The sequence below is a fragment of the Passer domesticus genome, chromosome 19, assembly GCF_036417665.1.
Source record: "Passer domesticus isolate bPasDom1 chromosome 19, bPasDom1.hap1, whole genome shotgun sequence".
In the NCBI taxonomy this organism is placed as follows: Eukaryota; Metazoa; Chordata; class Aves; order Passeriformes; family Passeridae; genus Passer; species Passer domesticus.
Window position 1 is genome coordinate 11,863,982 of NC_087492.1, and position 14,574 is coordinate 11,878,555.

The window sequence follows — 14,574 nt, forward strand, 5'->3', positions numbered from 1 at the left end:
CAAACCTCTCTGGAGCTCTGTGCTCTGCAGGGATGTGCTCTCAGCCAGATGGGGGCTCAGGAGGCACATTTGGGCTCCAGCAGAGCCTGGCAGTTCAGCTGGGAGAGCTGGGATTTGAAAAGACTCTGCTCCTCTTTTTTAAACAATTAACTCCTGGGAGCACTGAAATGCCAAAGCTGCCGTGGCTGTGGGTGCTGTAGTGCAGAAATTCAGGTGTCACTCCTGGTGCCCAGGGAGGTGAAATGCAGCTTTCCAGCAGTTTTCCTAAGCAAGGGGATGTGGACATTTGTCATTCCAGAGGATCCTCCCCATGCTGGGCTTTGGGATTGCCATCTCTGAAATGCAGCTTCCACCAAGCTTCTGATGGATCCTATCTGATGGATCTTACCAAATTCCTTTTGGTCACTAGCAAACAGCACACAAGGACCTGAACTGGGCCTGAGGTCTCCAAGAACAAAGGTTGGTGCCAAGCTGGAAGCTTTTAAAGCTCAACCTCTACTTTTACTGATCAAAGACTGGCAATAAAGTTCTACCAGAGGAGCTGAATTGGGAGAGCTGAGCAGCACAGGCACACTGCCAAGAGTGAGGGATAACCCCTAAGGAATCCTGACAGGCAATGAAAGGGTGCTGGGCTTTGGGATGGCCATCTCTGAAATGCAGCTTCTGATGAATCCTACCAGGTGATGAGGTCAGATCAGTCCCTTTTGCAGCCAGCACTGGTGGCTGGTTAGAGCAGGATGGGTTGCATTTGTTGGAGAAGCACAGCACAGATTTTTCCTTGGAAAAGCCTGCAGGGTGAGCAAACTCCACTGCAGTGGGTGGGAATGCTTCTCCTGGAGAATCCCCATTCTGCAGGGATGGGAATCCTGCTTTATTCTGACCTCTCAGTGTGTCAGATGTTCAACTGTTCATGTGGCTCAAGGATGAAAAGTGGTTATTACCCATTTTTGCTGCAGGTTAGGAGTTGTGGAGTGCCTCTGATTCCACTCTCCTTTGTCATTTTAGTGTCATTGCAAAAGGAATTAATTTAGGAAAGGTTGGGCGCTGGGACACTGGACAATTTGGACATTTCTGTTATTGGTCTGGCACAAGATAGACAGGAACCTGTCCAAAGTGAATCATCCATGAGGATAAAACAGGAGAAAAGGAGAGCCAAAGAAGAAAAATAATTAAGTTTTTAAAATGTGTTCTAACCTTGTCCTCCAACTTCCATTCTCTGCTGGAATGGATGTGGGCTGGGATGGGCAGGGATGGGCAGGTCCATTTGGAAATCCCATTTTAGGGAGATGGCCCATGGATACTGGGTCTGACCTGGCTGCTTCTGATCCTCCCTGAAAGGTTTTCTGTGGCCTCAGGACAGAGGAAAGAAATCTACAGGTGCAGCAGTGAAATTCCTTTTCCTGTTCCAACTGCAGAATGTGGAGTCTCCTCAAGTTCTCCCTGCAGGTGTCCAGGATAATTCCTCAGTTGTTCAGGGTGGAGCTGGGCAGGGATTTCCAGCAGGATGCTCAGCTGGGTCCATCCAGGGCTGCTGCCTCTGCCAGGGATGTGTGCTTGGAAATGCTTCAGCTTCCCCTGGCTCTGGGTGTGGGGCTGGGTGTGACCTTGCTGAGCCTCAGAGGTGGCAGAAACCAACCCCACACCCCCAGGCATGATGTGATCTGTGAAAACCCACATTTTCCTCTTCCTGGAGTGTTTGTCCACCTGCAGAGATCAAGAGTTCCAGAGCTCCCAAAGGCTCAAGAGATCAAGAGTTCCAGAGCCCCCAAAGGAGCTGATTTCCCTCCCCTTGCTCCCCTCTGGTTGTGGTTTCCCAGCTCCCCCTCATGTGACCCCACTGCTGAACTCTGCTGGGGTGGTGGCAGGAGCCAGAGGCACTCCCAGAGCCTGGAGGAGCACTCCAGGGTTGATTTGGGATCCAACACCCATCTCTGTGTAAATATATCCATGAAAAATGCCAAATGCCAGCCAGCCTGCTGGGTGTGAGGGCTGTGCAGTGGGATTGTCAGCCACCAGCTGGTGATGGGAGGTGTTTCTCTCCCAAAGCTGGGGCTGAGCAGGCTGGCTGGGATAGGGGTGTCCCACTGCTGCATTCCACAAACCTTGTGCCAGGGAAACAAAGGCAGCACAGAGGTTTGGGGAGCAGCTTCTCCATCCCATTCCTGGCAGCAGGAGCTTGGCTTGGGGACCTCCTCCCCTGGTGTCCTGTGGGGACATGGATGGGGCACAGCCCAGGTGGGAACAGGAGGGATGGGAATGCTGGGAATGGGGCTGTGCATGTTGTTTGTTCCCACAAAAGCGATAATTTGGAGAGATAAAGTCTCTCAGAACTTTATCGGAGAAATTATTCTTTCTTTGCCTTTTCTACTGTTTCTCAGTTTGATTATTTAGCCCTTTGTGCTGGTACATTCTGAATTATTCCAGCTGCCCTGTAATTGTGTTTTCCTCTTAACTTTGGAAGTTACTTTTCAAAGGTGAGAGGGGAGCAAAGATAAGGCAAAGCTGCTAAATGGGAAATCTATGGCTAATGAAGGCAGGGGGTTGCTAATCACCTTAGAAATGAAGTTATTAGCTGAAAAGCCGGAGTGGGTGGCATGAAAGTTAGGGAAGGGTTTTCCCCCATTTCCTTCTGTCACAATGCATTGAGAGATTCAAAGTTTCCCTTGCAGACATGTCCTGACACCATTAGATGTTGTCTCTTTGCATTAACTGCAGAGCTCGAGCTGGTCCAGGGTGGATTTCAGTCTGATAGTTAAAATTTGGCCAAGCTCTGAGCAAATAAAGGCAGGGTTTCATGGGAGCTGCCAGTGCTCCTCATGGATGCCACGATCCAGCCATGCCGGGGTCGGCTGTCACTTGTCTCTGCGCCAGCACGGGAAAAGGTGGTTCTGGGCAGGCCACGCTCCGAAGAAGGAGTCTGGACTCTTGCTTTTGGTCTGCAGTTGAGTTTATTGTTCCTTATCTACAAAGATTTTCTGTCTGTCCAGCCGAGGTCTGATCAGCAAGACAGCCAAGGGCACTCTCTCCTGCCCACGGGGCAGTTGTCTCTTTTATAGTGAAAACTATGTATGAGATATTTACCTTCTATTTCCAATACTTTTCGCCCTTGTTGGCAAGTGTACCTTCACTATAAACCAATCCACACATGCCAACATCATCCTGAACATGGATGCCAAGGAGAAGAAAGAAGGACAGGGCACGCCCAAATTCCTCCATCTTAAAACCCCTGACCCCCATGTACAGAATTTCAAACCCCCCTGTACAACATACAAAACCCCCCTGTATAGTGTTCTAAAATGTTTTCCTTCACCCTGTGATTCCTACTACTATGCTACTTAAACTTTTGTGGCCTGTAATTCTTTATATAAGGTTGGCAATTTGCTCTATGAATTAAGGTCGAATTTCCAGGTGTCTTTGGCTTCCTGCCAGGGTCTCTGAGCCCCTGCCAGGGCTTTGAGACATCCAGGGCATCCAGAGAGATGCTCTGGGTTCTGACACAGCCAGGCCACCCTGGCCAGGGCCCAGGGTGCTCACTGTCCCCACTGTTTTCTGGGCCTCCCCACCTTCACAGCCAGGAATTCCTTCCCCATATCCCATCCACCCCTGCCCTCTGGCAGTGGAAGCCATTTTCCCTGTGTCCTGTATTAGGTTCTGTTTTGTTGGGCCAGGGTTTTATGAGCCTTCAAAAGGGAACCTAATACACCCAAGGATAGCTTAGCTATTACCTTTGGAGGCGAAGAATGAGCAGGATGGCTTCTGCTGCAGTGTTAGAAACAAAAAGGTTTAATAAAAGGCAAAATAACAAACAGAAAATCCGAGCCAGGTACAGAGGTCTGCCCCTGGTATAAACATGTTCACAAAAGCCCCATGGTCCTTTTGTTCTCTTCTTTTCTACCTTATGGGCCAGGCGGGACTTTTTGGCTTCTATCCAATTAGGTGAACCCAAGGTTTTAGTGAAGTCTCTGGGGTTCTATAAGGTGGCTTTTCACCTGATCGTTGGGAGAAACTTCTGGGCTTCTTTCCTTTTTTTGGGGGACAAAGGCTAGCTTTGCCACTCTGTCATTAGGGGGCATTCTCCTACACTCCTCCAATCCTGTCCCTCCATCCCTTGTCCCCAGTCCATCTCCAGCTCTCCTGGAGCCTCTTCAGGCACTGGAAGGAGCTTTAAGGTCTCTTCTCTAGGTGAGCACTGCCAGCTCTGCCAGAGCACTGGAAAAGCAGTTTTCCCCTGGCAGCTGGCACAGGAGCTGCTGGTGCTGCCGGGAGCTCCCCGTGCCCAGGGGACCCCATGGCCTGGGCTCTGCTGAGGTACCACTGCTGAGCCTGCCCTGCCGGGCTGGCCCTGGCAGGCGCTGAGGGCCCAGCGGTGTCACAGCTCTGTCTGTGCTGCCACAGGGTGACAGGGAACCAAAGCTGGCTCATCCCATCCCTGGAGCACAGCAGGCCTCAAGGACGCCTCGTGGTAACCAAGGTTTGCCTCCCACAGGAATCTGGAGAAGGCCTCTGAGTCCAACCATTCCCCAGCACTGCAAGGCCACCCCTGAGCCTGTCCCCAGGTGCCACATCCCTGTGGGTTTTGAGCATTTTCAAGGGCACTGGCTTCAGGGATGGTGATTCCACCACGGCCCTGGGCAGCCTGCATTGACAACCCTTGCAGGGAAGGAATTTTCCCAATGTCCACCCTCAGCCTCCCCTGGCACAAGATGAAACCTTTCCTTCTTGTCCTGTCACTTGTCATCTGGGAGAAGAGACTGATCCCCACCTATCTCACAACTTGTCTGGGTTTGAACAGACAGGTGTCTGCTAAGGAAGGCAGGAGCCTCCGTTGAAATGGGAAATGTAAATCCCCTCCCTCCGAATTATTATAATTTTGAAATTAAGGGGCTCTCAGGCAAAGATATGAGAGTAGAAATAACAGTACTTCATTAGGGAAGAAAATGAAAATAAAATAAAAATGCAGTAAAACAAACCACCACTGCCAGAGTCAGAATAGGCCCTGAGCCCTGTGGGTCAGGGTGGTGGCACAGTCCCATCCCATGGGGGCTCAGCCCTCCTGCAGTGCCAGCTGTGCTTCTGCTGGAGCAGGGATCCTGCACAAGGGGGGAGTTTTCCTCTGCAGCTCCAGGGCTGCTGGAGATGGGCCTGCTCTTCCTCTGGGAATGCAGGGCAGGAGAAAGCTGCTCCTCTGGCAATGCAGTGGGCAGAGGCTGCTGTGCTGTTCCAGGCTCAGATTGGATCCAGGTAGGAATGCTTGGCTCCTGCCCTGGGCACAGCATCTCCCCATGGGATGCTGGAATTTGATCAGCCCTGCAGGGACACTCAGTGGCCATGGACAGCAGAGATCTCCTGGAGGGAGGATTGGCTGTGGGGGAGATAAAGAAAACTGCCCCAATGAACAGCAGAGAACTGCCCCAGCTCTGACAGAGGGTGATAGAACACACCCCCCCAGCCACATCTTGTAACCCAAGACAAAACTCCTTTCAGGTACAAAACAGGAAGGTCGCCCTGAGGCTCCTTCTCTCACGTGACAAAGCTCCTGTGAAGCAGATTTAGCAGTGCAGTGGCAGCTGTGCTTGAACATTTCCCTCCCCAAGACAAGTCACTGCTTTTCCATGCTGAATCCTTAGGACTGTCACATTTTCCTTGGAAAATAATTACAAGTGTATTCCCCAGCAGCTTTCTGCAAAACACATCAAAGATCTCTGGGTGATGGATTAGTTTTCTTTGTTTCTCTGGGATTCCTTCATTAGAGTTTGGTGTTAACTGGTTCTTTACAAATCCCAGCATTTCCCAAGGGTTTGATTCCTCCTGTGTGTGGATTGATGGAGATGTTTTTCACTCACCCTCATTTTCTGATGGGACTGTGTCTATTTTTAGTTCTGTATCACTTCATGGGTGAATGAGTGGCAATTTAATTGCTGTGTGGGAATGGGAATGTCAGACAACAGGGAAAGCTGGAGCCTTGCTCATCATATTTAACCTGCTGAGATACTGTACCCTGAGCTCTGAGCATGGCTTTGTGTGAGAGGGACAATTTCCAAGGGATGGAGGGACAGGACACAGGGAATGGCTCCCACTGCCAGAGGGCAGGGATGGATGGGATATTGGGAATTGGGAATTCCACCCTAGAAGGATGGGCAGACCCTGGCACAGGTGCCCAGAGCAGCTGTGGCTGCCCCTGGATCCTTGGCAGTACCCAAGGCCAGGCTGGACACTGGGGCTTGGAGCAGCTTGGGACAGTGGAAGGTGTCCCTGCCATGGCAGGGGTGGCACTGGGTGGGCTTTGAGGTCCCTTCCTACCTAAACCATTCCAGGATTCTATGGTTCCATGAAAAATCTGTGAAAAACACATTCATTCTCCTGTGAAAATGTAAAAAGTTTAATAAAGGACAATGGGAGACAAGTACCACAGAGTGAAGGTTATTATGGCCAGGTGCTCTGTTCTCTTTGGGGATCCCCCTTAAGTGCCTTTTAATTACATCAGCCTGTTCCATATTCCATGTGTTCCATAGACCCTTATGCATAGTAAACTTTTCCCCGAACTAGTTTCCATGTTCCAAGAATTGTTTAGCATGGCTCCTCCTTGGGTTCAGCTTTTAGAGCGTGCACATTCCTCGGTTGTGGTTTTAGTCCTTTTTTATCATCACCTTCAGCTTTGGCCCTGTCCCACACTGCCTTCAGACAGTGCTGATGATTGGCAGGTCTGTACAGGTGTCCTGATCCCGTGTTCATTGGATCTTATCCCATCCCAGCAGGCATTTTAACACAAGCACACTGATGTCAGCTATTGCACTGCTATGTCTGAGCTTAATTAACAACAGAAATAAAAACTGTATCTTCATAACAAAGTTACTTTAACATCACACATATAGAATCCATTTTACCATTTGTGAAAAGCCAATATTGCAATGTGTATCTATAACAAATCCAGTAGCATTCCTTAGCAGGAAGGTGCTGTGTGTGTTAAAGGGCTTTGCTGGGATCAGTGGCTGCTCAGCTGGGACACAAAAGGTTTCCAAGGACCCTCCTGCCCTCCAGGGTGGGTGCCATGGGGTGAAGTCAGGGCTGGCACATCGGGGCAGGTGCCTGCTCTCATGCTGGGGGGTTGGGATGCACTGGGCTCTTCTGGCTGTGTCCTGTGGGCAGCAGGGGGAGGAATTCTGTGCCCTAGAGCCTTGGTAAGGGCTGAGACCTCACTCTGGGCTTGTGGGGCAGGCACAGCTCCATAGCCAGGGGGGATTCACTGCAGCTCCCTGTGCAGCTCTTCCCCTGCATTTTGGGTGCAGGAGGGGCAGAAATTCCTTGTGGGGCCACGTGGGAACAAACAACTCCTGATCCTGGGACGGAGCTTCCAATGTGACTTGGCCATTCCTGGGGCACAGCTCTCTTTGCTCCTGTTGTTCCCAGCAGAAATATTTATAAATACTTTATAAAAACAGGTGTTTTAAAAATTTATAATGACAGTTCAGGCTCTGTTTAGGAGGTAGATGTATGATCTTTCCTTGGATAATTCCTGAATTAAGTTTGTATTGATGTCTCTGGGCCAGGCTGTGGATGTGCCCCCAGGCAGTGCCCTTTGCTCAGTGCCAGGTCTCTGTCTTACCCAGGTTATTCCAGTGTGAGGATTTCCAGGTGGTTTGTAAAGATATTCCTGAAATGGAAGGAAGCTGACATGAATTATTTAACTGAAGCTCAGAAGGGTAGCAGTGCAATGGTGTGACTCGGGGCGGACTGCTGGAAAATCACATTAATTATGATTTTAGTAGTTTCAAAAGAATTATTCTGATTTTAAATCAGGACAAAACCTAACAAATCCCAAAAAGTACAAAACCGGGAGATGCTGGGGATCACTCTGGACTGGAAGATTTATTCAGTGTAGTGGTTGAGCCCAGCAGCCTTGGGAGCACCTAAGGGCAGAGCTCGTTCCTCTATTTCACCAAGATGCTGAGAAATTAAAGAACTGAGCAGGCAAGAAACACAGGCAGTTTCTGCCTTAGGAATATTCCTTTAAAAATACATCTGTTTTTCTGTGGGGTTGCCTGGTTCAGCTCTGATTTGCTTTGCCTGTGGCCTGTGCAAACCTTGAGTGGACCTTGTTGAGCTGGCTGGGGTGGGAGGAGGAGGGAAGGGCCAGGGAGGGACAGGCAGGTCCCTGCCTGAGATCAGGTTCTGAATCCACTCTGGGGCATGAAATTGTCTTTTAAGTGTTCTGAAAGGTCAAATGATAGCAGGAGTACAATGGGATTTTGTGCACGCTTGTGCAGCAGCTGATACAAATACAACAGGCCCAGGTGTTTTGTTGTGCAGCAATCCAGGAGGGAGCAGCCCGAGGAGCAGAGGTGTCCCGAGGGAAGGTGTCCCCTCGCTGTGCCACCCCCCTTTGCTGTCCCCTGGGCTTGTGCCCACACTGGAGAGGCCAAAGCCACCCCTGCGAGGTGACACCAGGCACTGCTCCAGGCTGGGGACTCTTGGTGCTGCTGGAAGGGGAATCCTGCAGGCTCCATGAAAATTAGGGCCCACAGGTGGGAGGAAAGGTGGTGAGCCTGGAAGGGATCCCAGAAATGCTGGGTGTTCCAATAATTGTGCAGAATGATCCTGCAGAGCAGCCTGCCTGGAATGTGGCTTTGGAGTGATTGCCCAGGGCCTGGAGTCCTGTCTGGAAGGTAAATAACTTCTTGCTGGTGACAAACAGGCAGGGAAGAAGGCAGGTATGGCAAGTCTTCCTGCAAATCCCCTGTGTGGGAGATCAAAAGAGGATCTTACAAGATTTTATTAACTTGTAAACTGTGATTTAAGGGAATTTGAAGCAGCACGTGAAAGAGCAATAATGAACAAACATTTTCAAGTGGGAGAAATCTGTCCCTGCCATATGTTTCACTGACTCATCCCTTCTGCAGGAGGGAATCTTGGAATTGTTTGAGCTGTCCCAGTCACTAATGGTTTTTATTTGGGGGAAACACAGCACTGGATCCTTCACTGGGTGAGGAGGAGACCTGATCCCTCTAAAGCTTTGGGCACAGGTGGTTTGGCTTGGAAATACAGAAAATATAGAAATAGAGATGCTTTCCCAGGGAGCTGCAGGAGGGTTCTGGCTCTGCCCGACACCACTCCAGGGGCTGGGAGAGGGGAGCTGCCTTCAGGACTGAGGGAATTTGGGCATCTTAAAAAGAGGCTTCAATCCAAGGGTGGTTTAGGTTGGAAGGGACATGAAGATCCTGCAGTTCTAACCCCACAAATGCCCCCTGTGTGTCAGTGCTGGGCAGAGGCCAGCCCTGGCCGTGGGCTCTGCTGCCAGGATGAGACCCAGGATCGCGGGATAACGCGGAGCGCTCGGGACTCCTTTCTGCCCTGCCCCGGGTGCTGCCCGTGCTGAGAGCTGTGGCTGTGTTGCAGGTGTGGCTGTGTGGGGGCAGCATGGAGGTGCTGCCCTGCTCCAGGGTGGCCCACATCGAGCGCAAGAAGAAGCCCTACAACAACAACATCGGCTTCTACACCAAGCGCAACGCGCTGCGCGTGGCCGAGGTCTGGATGGACGACTACAAGTGGCACGTCTACATCGCCTGGAACCTGCCCCTGGAGGTACAGCCTGCCCTCGAGGGCACCTGGTGCTAAAAACCTGAATTCTGGAGCAGTTTCTGTCCCTAAGCTCAGCCCTAACCCCCCGGGTGTCAGCCCCAGTGGAGCCCCCTCGGCTTTGAGGGAGAGGCTCCAGGAGCTGCAGGCTGTGCAGGGATTCCTGCTCTTCCCACAGCCTTTCCAGTGTGGTTCTAAGAATTAAACCTGGACTGTGGTGTTTGTCTCCCCCCTGAGTGTTTACCCAGCGTGAGGGGATGTCCTGACACAGCTCTGCAGGCGGAGTGAGTCTGCAGACAGGTTATTGATGGCAGTAAGCACTGTTAGTGCCTCAGGTTTATTCCTGTGTCACTTCCAGCCCAGCTCAGGTTCCCAGCTCTTGGACACAGATCTCTCCCAGAACTCCCCAGGGGCTGGGGCTGTTTGTTTTCCCAGGGCTGGAAAGTTTAAAGGTAAAGGATTGGAGGTTGGTGGCTCACAGAAGGGATTCCCTTTCTCTTAAACCTTCTCCTTTAAGAGCTTTGGTGGTTCCTTTGATTTCTGTCCAGAAATGGTCAGGTTTTCTTGGATCTGACACATTAATTTTGGTGTAAATCCTGCCACCTCCCAGCTTGGTGAATCTTTGGAAAACCACAAGGTGCCACAGGTAAGCATGTCCAGGGACACCTCCTGCACAGGGATCACTCCCTGCACTTCTGGGAGAGCTCCACAGGCTCCAGGAGGGATTTCTGCAGCTCCAAGGCTGCTGCTGGGGCTCTGCCTCCCTGCAGGTTGTGTCTGATCTTGGAAGCCAAGAGCATCTCCTGGTTCCTGGCTGCAAACCCTGCCTGGAGCAGCCCTTCCAGGATCAATGCCCATTCCTGCACTGGCACTGCCAGGGAGGAGCAGGGAGGTGGGCATGGGGAGGCAGCGATGCCCCTGGGTCATGGGTGAACGAGCACTGGGGGCTGCCCACTTTCCCTGGGAGGTCAGACTGATGCCACAAGTGTCCAGGCCCACCTGGGGGCTAAAAATGAGCACAAAATATTCCTGCTTGGCCAAGGCTTAAAGAGCTGCTGAGCCCTGGAGCTGCTGAGGGAGCACCCCCAGCTGGTGTCTGCTGCAGGCCCTTGGGAAAACAGGAAAGCACAAAAACCTGAGCTGCTGCTGCTGCAGCTTGCTGAGCAAAGGTTACATCTGGGGAGTGCTGGAATTTGGGCCACGGCAGCCACAGCTTTGTGCTGCACTGGGGAACAGCCTGGGAAGGGCCAGGAGCTGCAGCTTTGTGGTCCTGGGGGTGAGGAATACAGGAATAGAGATGGAAAGGAAAGCTGCTTTCCCAGGGAGCTGCAGGAGGGCTCTGGCTCTGACCAGCACCACTCCAGGGGCTGGGAGAGGGGGAGCTGCCTCCAGGACTGAGGGAATTTGGGCATCTTAAAAAGAGGCTTCAAGATCCAAATGCTCATGATCAGAAATCCTGATCCTTTGGCTGATTCCTTTTTAGAGGTGAGGCATCATCCTGCTGCTCAGGAACAGATTGGGAGCATTGCAGAAAGGATTAAAATCCATCCTGTGCAGCTTGGAAAAGGCAGCATCACATGGATCAGCACTGGGGGTGGGAACAGACCCGGGTGACCCAAAATCAACTTGAGATTTCTATGTAGGTCGTCCCAATAGGTCTGGGTTCCCCAAAATCCATTGGAGATTTTTATACTGGTCTCTTCCCAATCAAATTAAGATTTAATTTGAGGGAAGCCTTGTTGTGTGGGGCAGGTTTTATGGCTGTGCACTGGATTATTTTGTGATGCCAAGGCAAAGCCCTGTCCTGCCCACCCCAGGTGCTGCCTGCCTGCTCTGAGCCCCACCTCACCCACTCAGATCTCTGCCTGTCCTGCCTCTCTCCACTGAATCATCTTTATTTTTACCTCTCAGCTACCAGGGGCACATGGAAACGGTGTCTCTTCTAAAGCAGAGTGAATAATTCATTAGGAGATCATTACAAGCATTGTAATGGAAAATTGCTTTCCCAGTTGTGTTTAATGATCTCTGGGAAAGACAAGAGCAGGAGCTGGAGCGGGTGGGAGCCCAGGCAGTGCAGGAAGAAGGAGCTGCTGTGTGCCTGCCTTTGGCTCCCCTGCTGCATTAGCCCCCAGATCCCAGGGTGGAGCAAAGGGGGCAGCTCCAGCCCTGCTCCCAGCTCCTGCTGGGTCATTGCCCAGCGCCAGCTGTGGCTGCAGAGCAGTGGGGTTCTGCTGTGTCTCCAGGGAGACCATTCCACCCTGGAATTGCCCAAATTGCCAAGAGCTTTTGCTGAGCTGCAGCCTCAGATTTTCTTCTCATGCAATTTTTATCCTTTATTCTCAGCTGTCTGCCTCTGCTATATTTGAATCTTGAACCTTTCTCTCTTTTCTTCATTCTTTTCCCATTTATTTTACACCTTTTACCCCTCCCTTCCTCTGGGTTGTGTCTCAGTGGGGTCAGGGAAGGGTTTGGTGCTCAGTGCCCGGCCAGGGTTTGCATTTCCATCTTTTAAATCCTGATATCCACTTGCTGTGCCTCAGAACCCAAACGGGAGGAGAAATCTTTTAAAAATACCTTGTTTAAAAATACAGATCAGTCTTTGTCAGATGGATCCAAACCCAGGAGAAGACTCCCCAGTTTCTGTGCATTTTCCAACCTTCCTCCAAACCTTTTCTTCTCCCTGTGGTTCCTCTTTTTTAAATTATCCCTGAGGACCAAAGCCTGTCCAGCTTTGGTCATGCGAGGGGGGCCTCAAAACCCAGCAGAGAACCCCCAACAGTTGGTGTTCCCCTCTGGAAGCCACATCTTCCTTCTGATGGTTTCCCCCCAACACACATCCCAATTCCTGGAATTACTTAACCACCCCCGGCAGTTTGAAAAGGATCTCAAAGCTCAGGGAAATACTTTCATTGCACCTTTTTTTTGAAGTGTGACCATTCAACGATGTCCTGTTGTTACTTTTCAGAATCCAGGGATTGACATTGGGGATGTTTCTGAGAGGAAAGCCTTGAGGAAGAGCCTGAAGTGTAAAAATTTCCAGTGGTACCTGGACCATGTTTATCCAGAAATGAGGAGATACAACAACACCATTGCTTATGGAGAGGTAATTTAGTCCCTTAGCTCAGCCTGCTAATATTTACAGTCCCTGATGAGAAACAGCCTCAAAGGAGAGGAGTCTGAATCAAAACTGACTTTTTCTGTGTAATTATCTAAATTTGCATAAATCTGCTCCCAGTTTCTCCTAAAAACCAGTTTGGGGATTTGTTGCTGATCTTGAAGACTGTATAAAGTAAAAGATGTTAATACATCATTTAGTGAATTGACAGAAATTATCCATATTTCCCATTGACTCCATGGATTTGTATTTGTATTTTTAATACACTGGCATCTTCTAAAACCCTTGAACTTGAACGCAGCCTAATTCCTGACAAGGTCTCTGGAGGATTCAGTGCCTTGTCACAACAGCTTAAGGACAAGATAAAATAAGGGGACTTAATTCAATCTCTGCTGGCTTTGAAACCATTCTGGGAATATAGAAAGAGTCATTTATGGGAACTAATAACAAATCCTCTGCTGCAATGGAATTGATGGAGTAGTGGCACTTGGAGAAGGCTCCTCGAAGCCTGGGCACCCCAGATGGGTTATTCATTTTTATTCATTTTAGGAAAGATTTGTTACCAAAGTTACTTAAGTCCTTCAAGCTAAAACCTCACAAAAAATTAAATATTTATAGAAAATGAAATTTCAGAATAGTTTGGGTTGGAAAAAAAGCCCAGTTGGAGCAAGGATGTGATGATTCCAAGGTGATCCTTGTTTGAGTTGGGCTTTTTTCCCTGCCTTGTTGAGAACTCTGAGATTTCACTGAAATCTGAGGGGTCCTGCATTGATTTCTGGCAGCCTAAACCTGGGTTTGTCCCCACCACCCATGACCAAACACAGAGCTAGCTGTGGCCAGAGACCCTGCTCCTTGGAATGGGGATTATTATACAAACCAGCCATCATTAGTCTTGGATTTAAAAAAAAGATGTAGTGCTCTGTAAATTTTCCTTGCCTGATTATTCCTGGTGATACAGCAGTGAGAGCTAGAGAGGGTGCAGAGGGCTGAGCATCCATTTCCTGCTTCTCTCTGATAAGAGAGGGCCTTAACTCTGCCCCTTTTGTGCCTTAACTCTGCCATTGTTGTGTGCCTTATCTCTGCCCTTTTTTTCCCATAATTCTGCCATTTTTATGCCTTAACTCTGCCCCTTCTGTGCCATAACTCTGCCCTTTTTCTGCCATAATTCTGCCATATTTTGTGCCATAAGTCTGCCCTTTTTCTGCCATAACTCTACTCTTTTTCTGCCATAATTCTGCTAATTTTTGTGCCTTATCTCTGCCATTTTACTGCCATAACTCTGCCCCTTTTGTGCCATAACTTTTCCCCTTTTTGTGCCATAATTCTGCCATTTTTGTGCCTTATTGCTGCCATTTTTTCTGCCATAATTCTTCCATTTTTTCCCTTATCTCTGTCCTTTCTCTGCCATAATTCTGCTAATTTTTGTGCCACAACTCTGCTCTTTTCTCACCATAATGATGCCATTTTTGTGCCTTATCTCTGCCCCTTTTGTCCCTTAACTCTGCCCCTGTTTCCCGTCGCAGCTGCGGAACAACAAGGCCAAGGACGTGTGCCTGGACCAGGGCCCGCAGGAGAACCACACAGCAATACTGTACCCGTGCCATGGCTGGGGCCCACAGGTGAGGCTGGCACTGCCACGGCCAGGTGGCACCCCAGGGGACAGGCTGGGGCTGTGGCCTTTGCTCTCCAGTGTTAAAAACACCTCGGGTGTCACAAGGGTTTTCCCAGCTGCTCCTGCAGTGTTTTCTGGATTCCCATCATCCCCTTTTCCTGCAAGGAAAAGCCTTGAAAGAAATTGAAAACCTTTGTAAATTGAAAATGTTGGAAGGTTGAGATTTTTGCAATTCGAAACAAAAAACATATTGAAATTTGTGGTTTAAAATAAA

The 14,574-nt window shown here is 49.9% G+C and overlaps 1 protein-coding gene across 2 annotated transcripts in view; it reads left to right on the forward strand.

The window, feature by feature from the left end:
• GALNT17 (polypeptide N-acetylgalactosaminyltransferase 17) overlaps nucleotides 1-14,574 on the forward strand; it is a 212,985-nt gene that overhangs the window by 187,353 nt on the left and 11,058 nt on the right. For both annotated transcript variants that reach the window (XM_064394841.1, XM_064394842.1), the window contains 3 exons: nucleotides 9,394-9,579; nucleotides 12,539-12,676; nucleotides 14,212-14,307. In XM_064394841.1, the coding sequence (XP_064250911.1) occupies nucleotides 9,394-9,579; nucleotides 12,539-12,676; nucleotides 14,212-14,307 (420 nt within the window). The remainder of the gene's footprint in view (nucleotides 1-9,393; nucleotides 9,580-12,538; nucleotides 12,677-14,211; nucleotides 14,308-14,574) is intronic.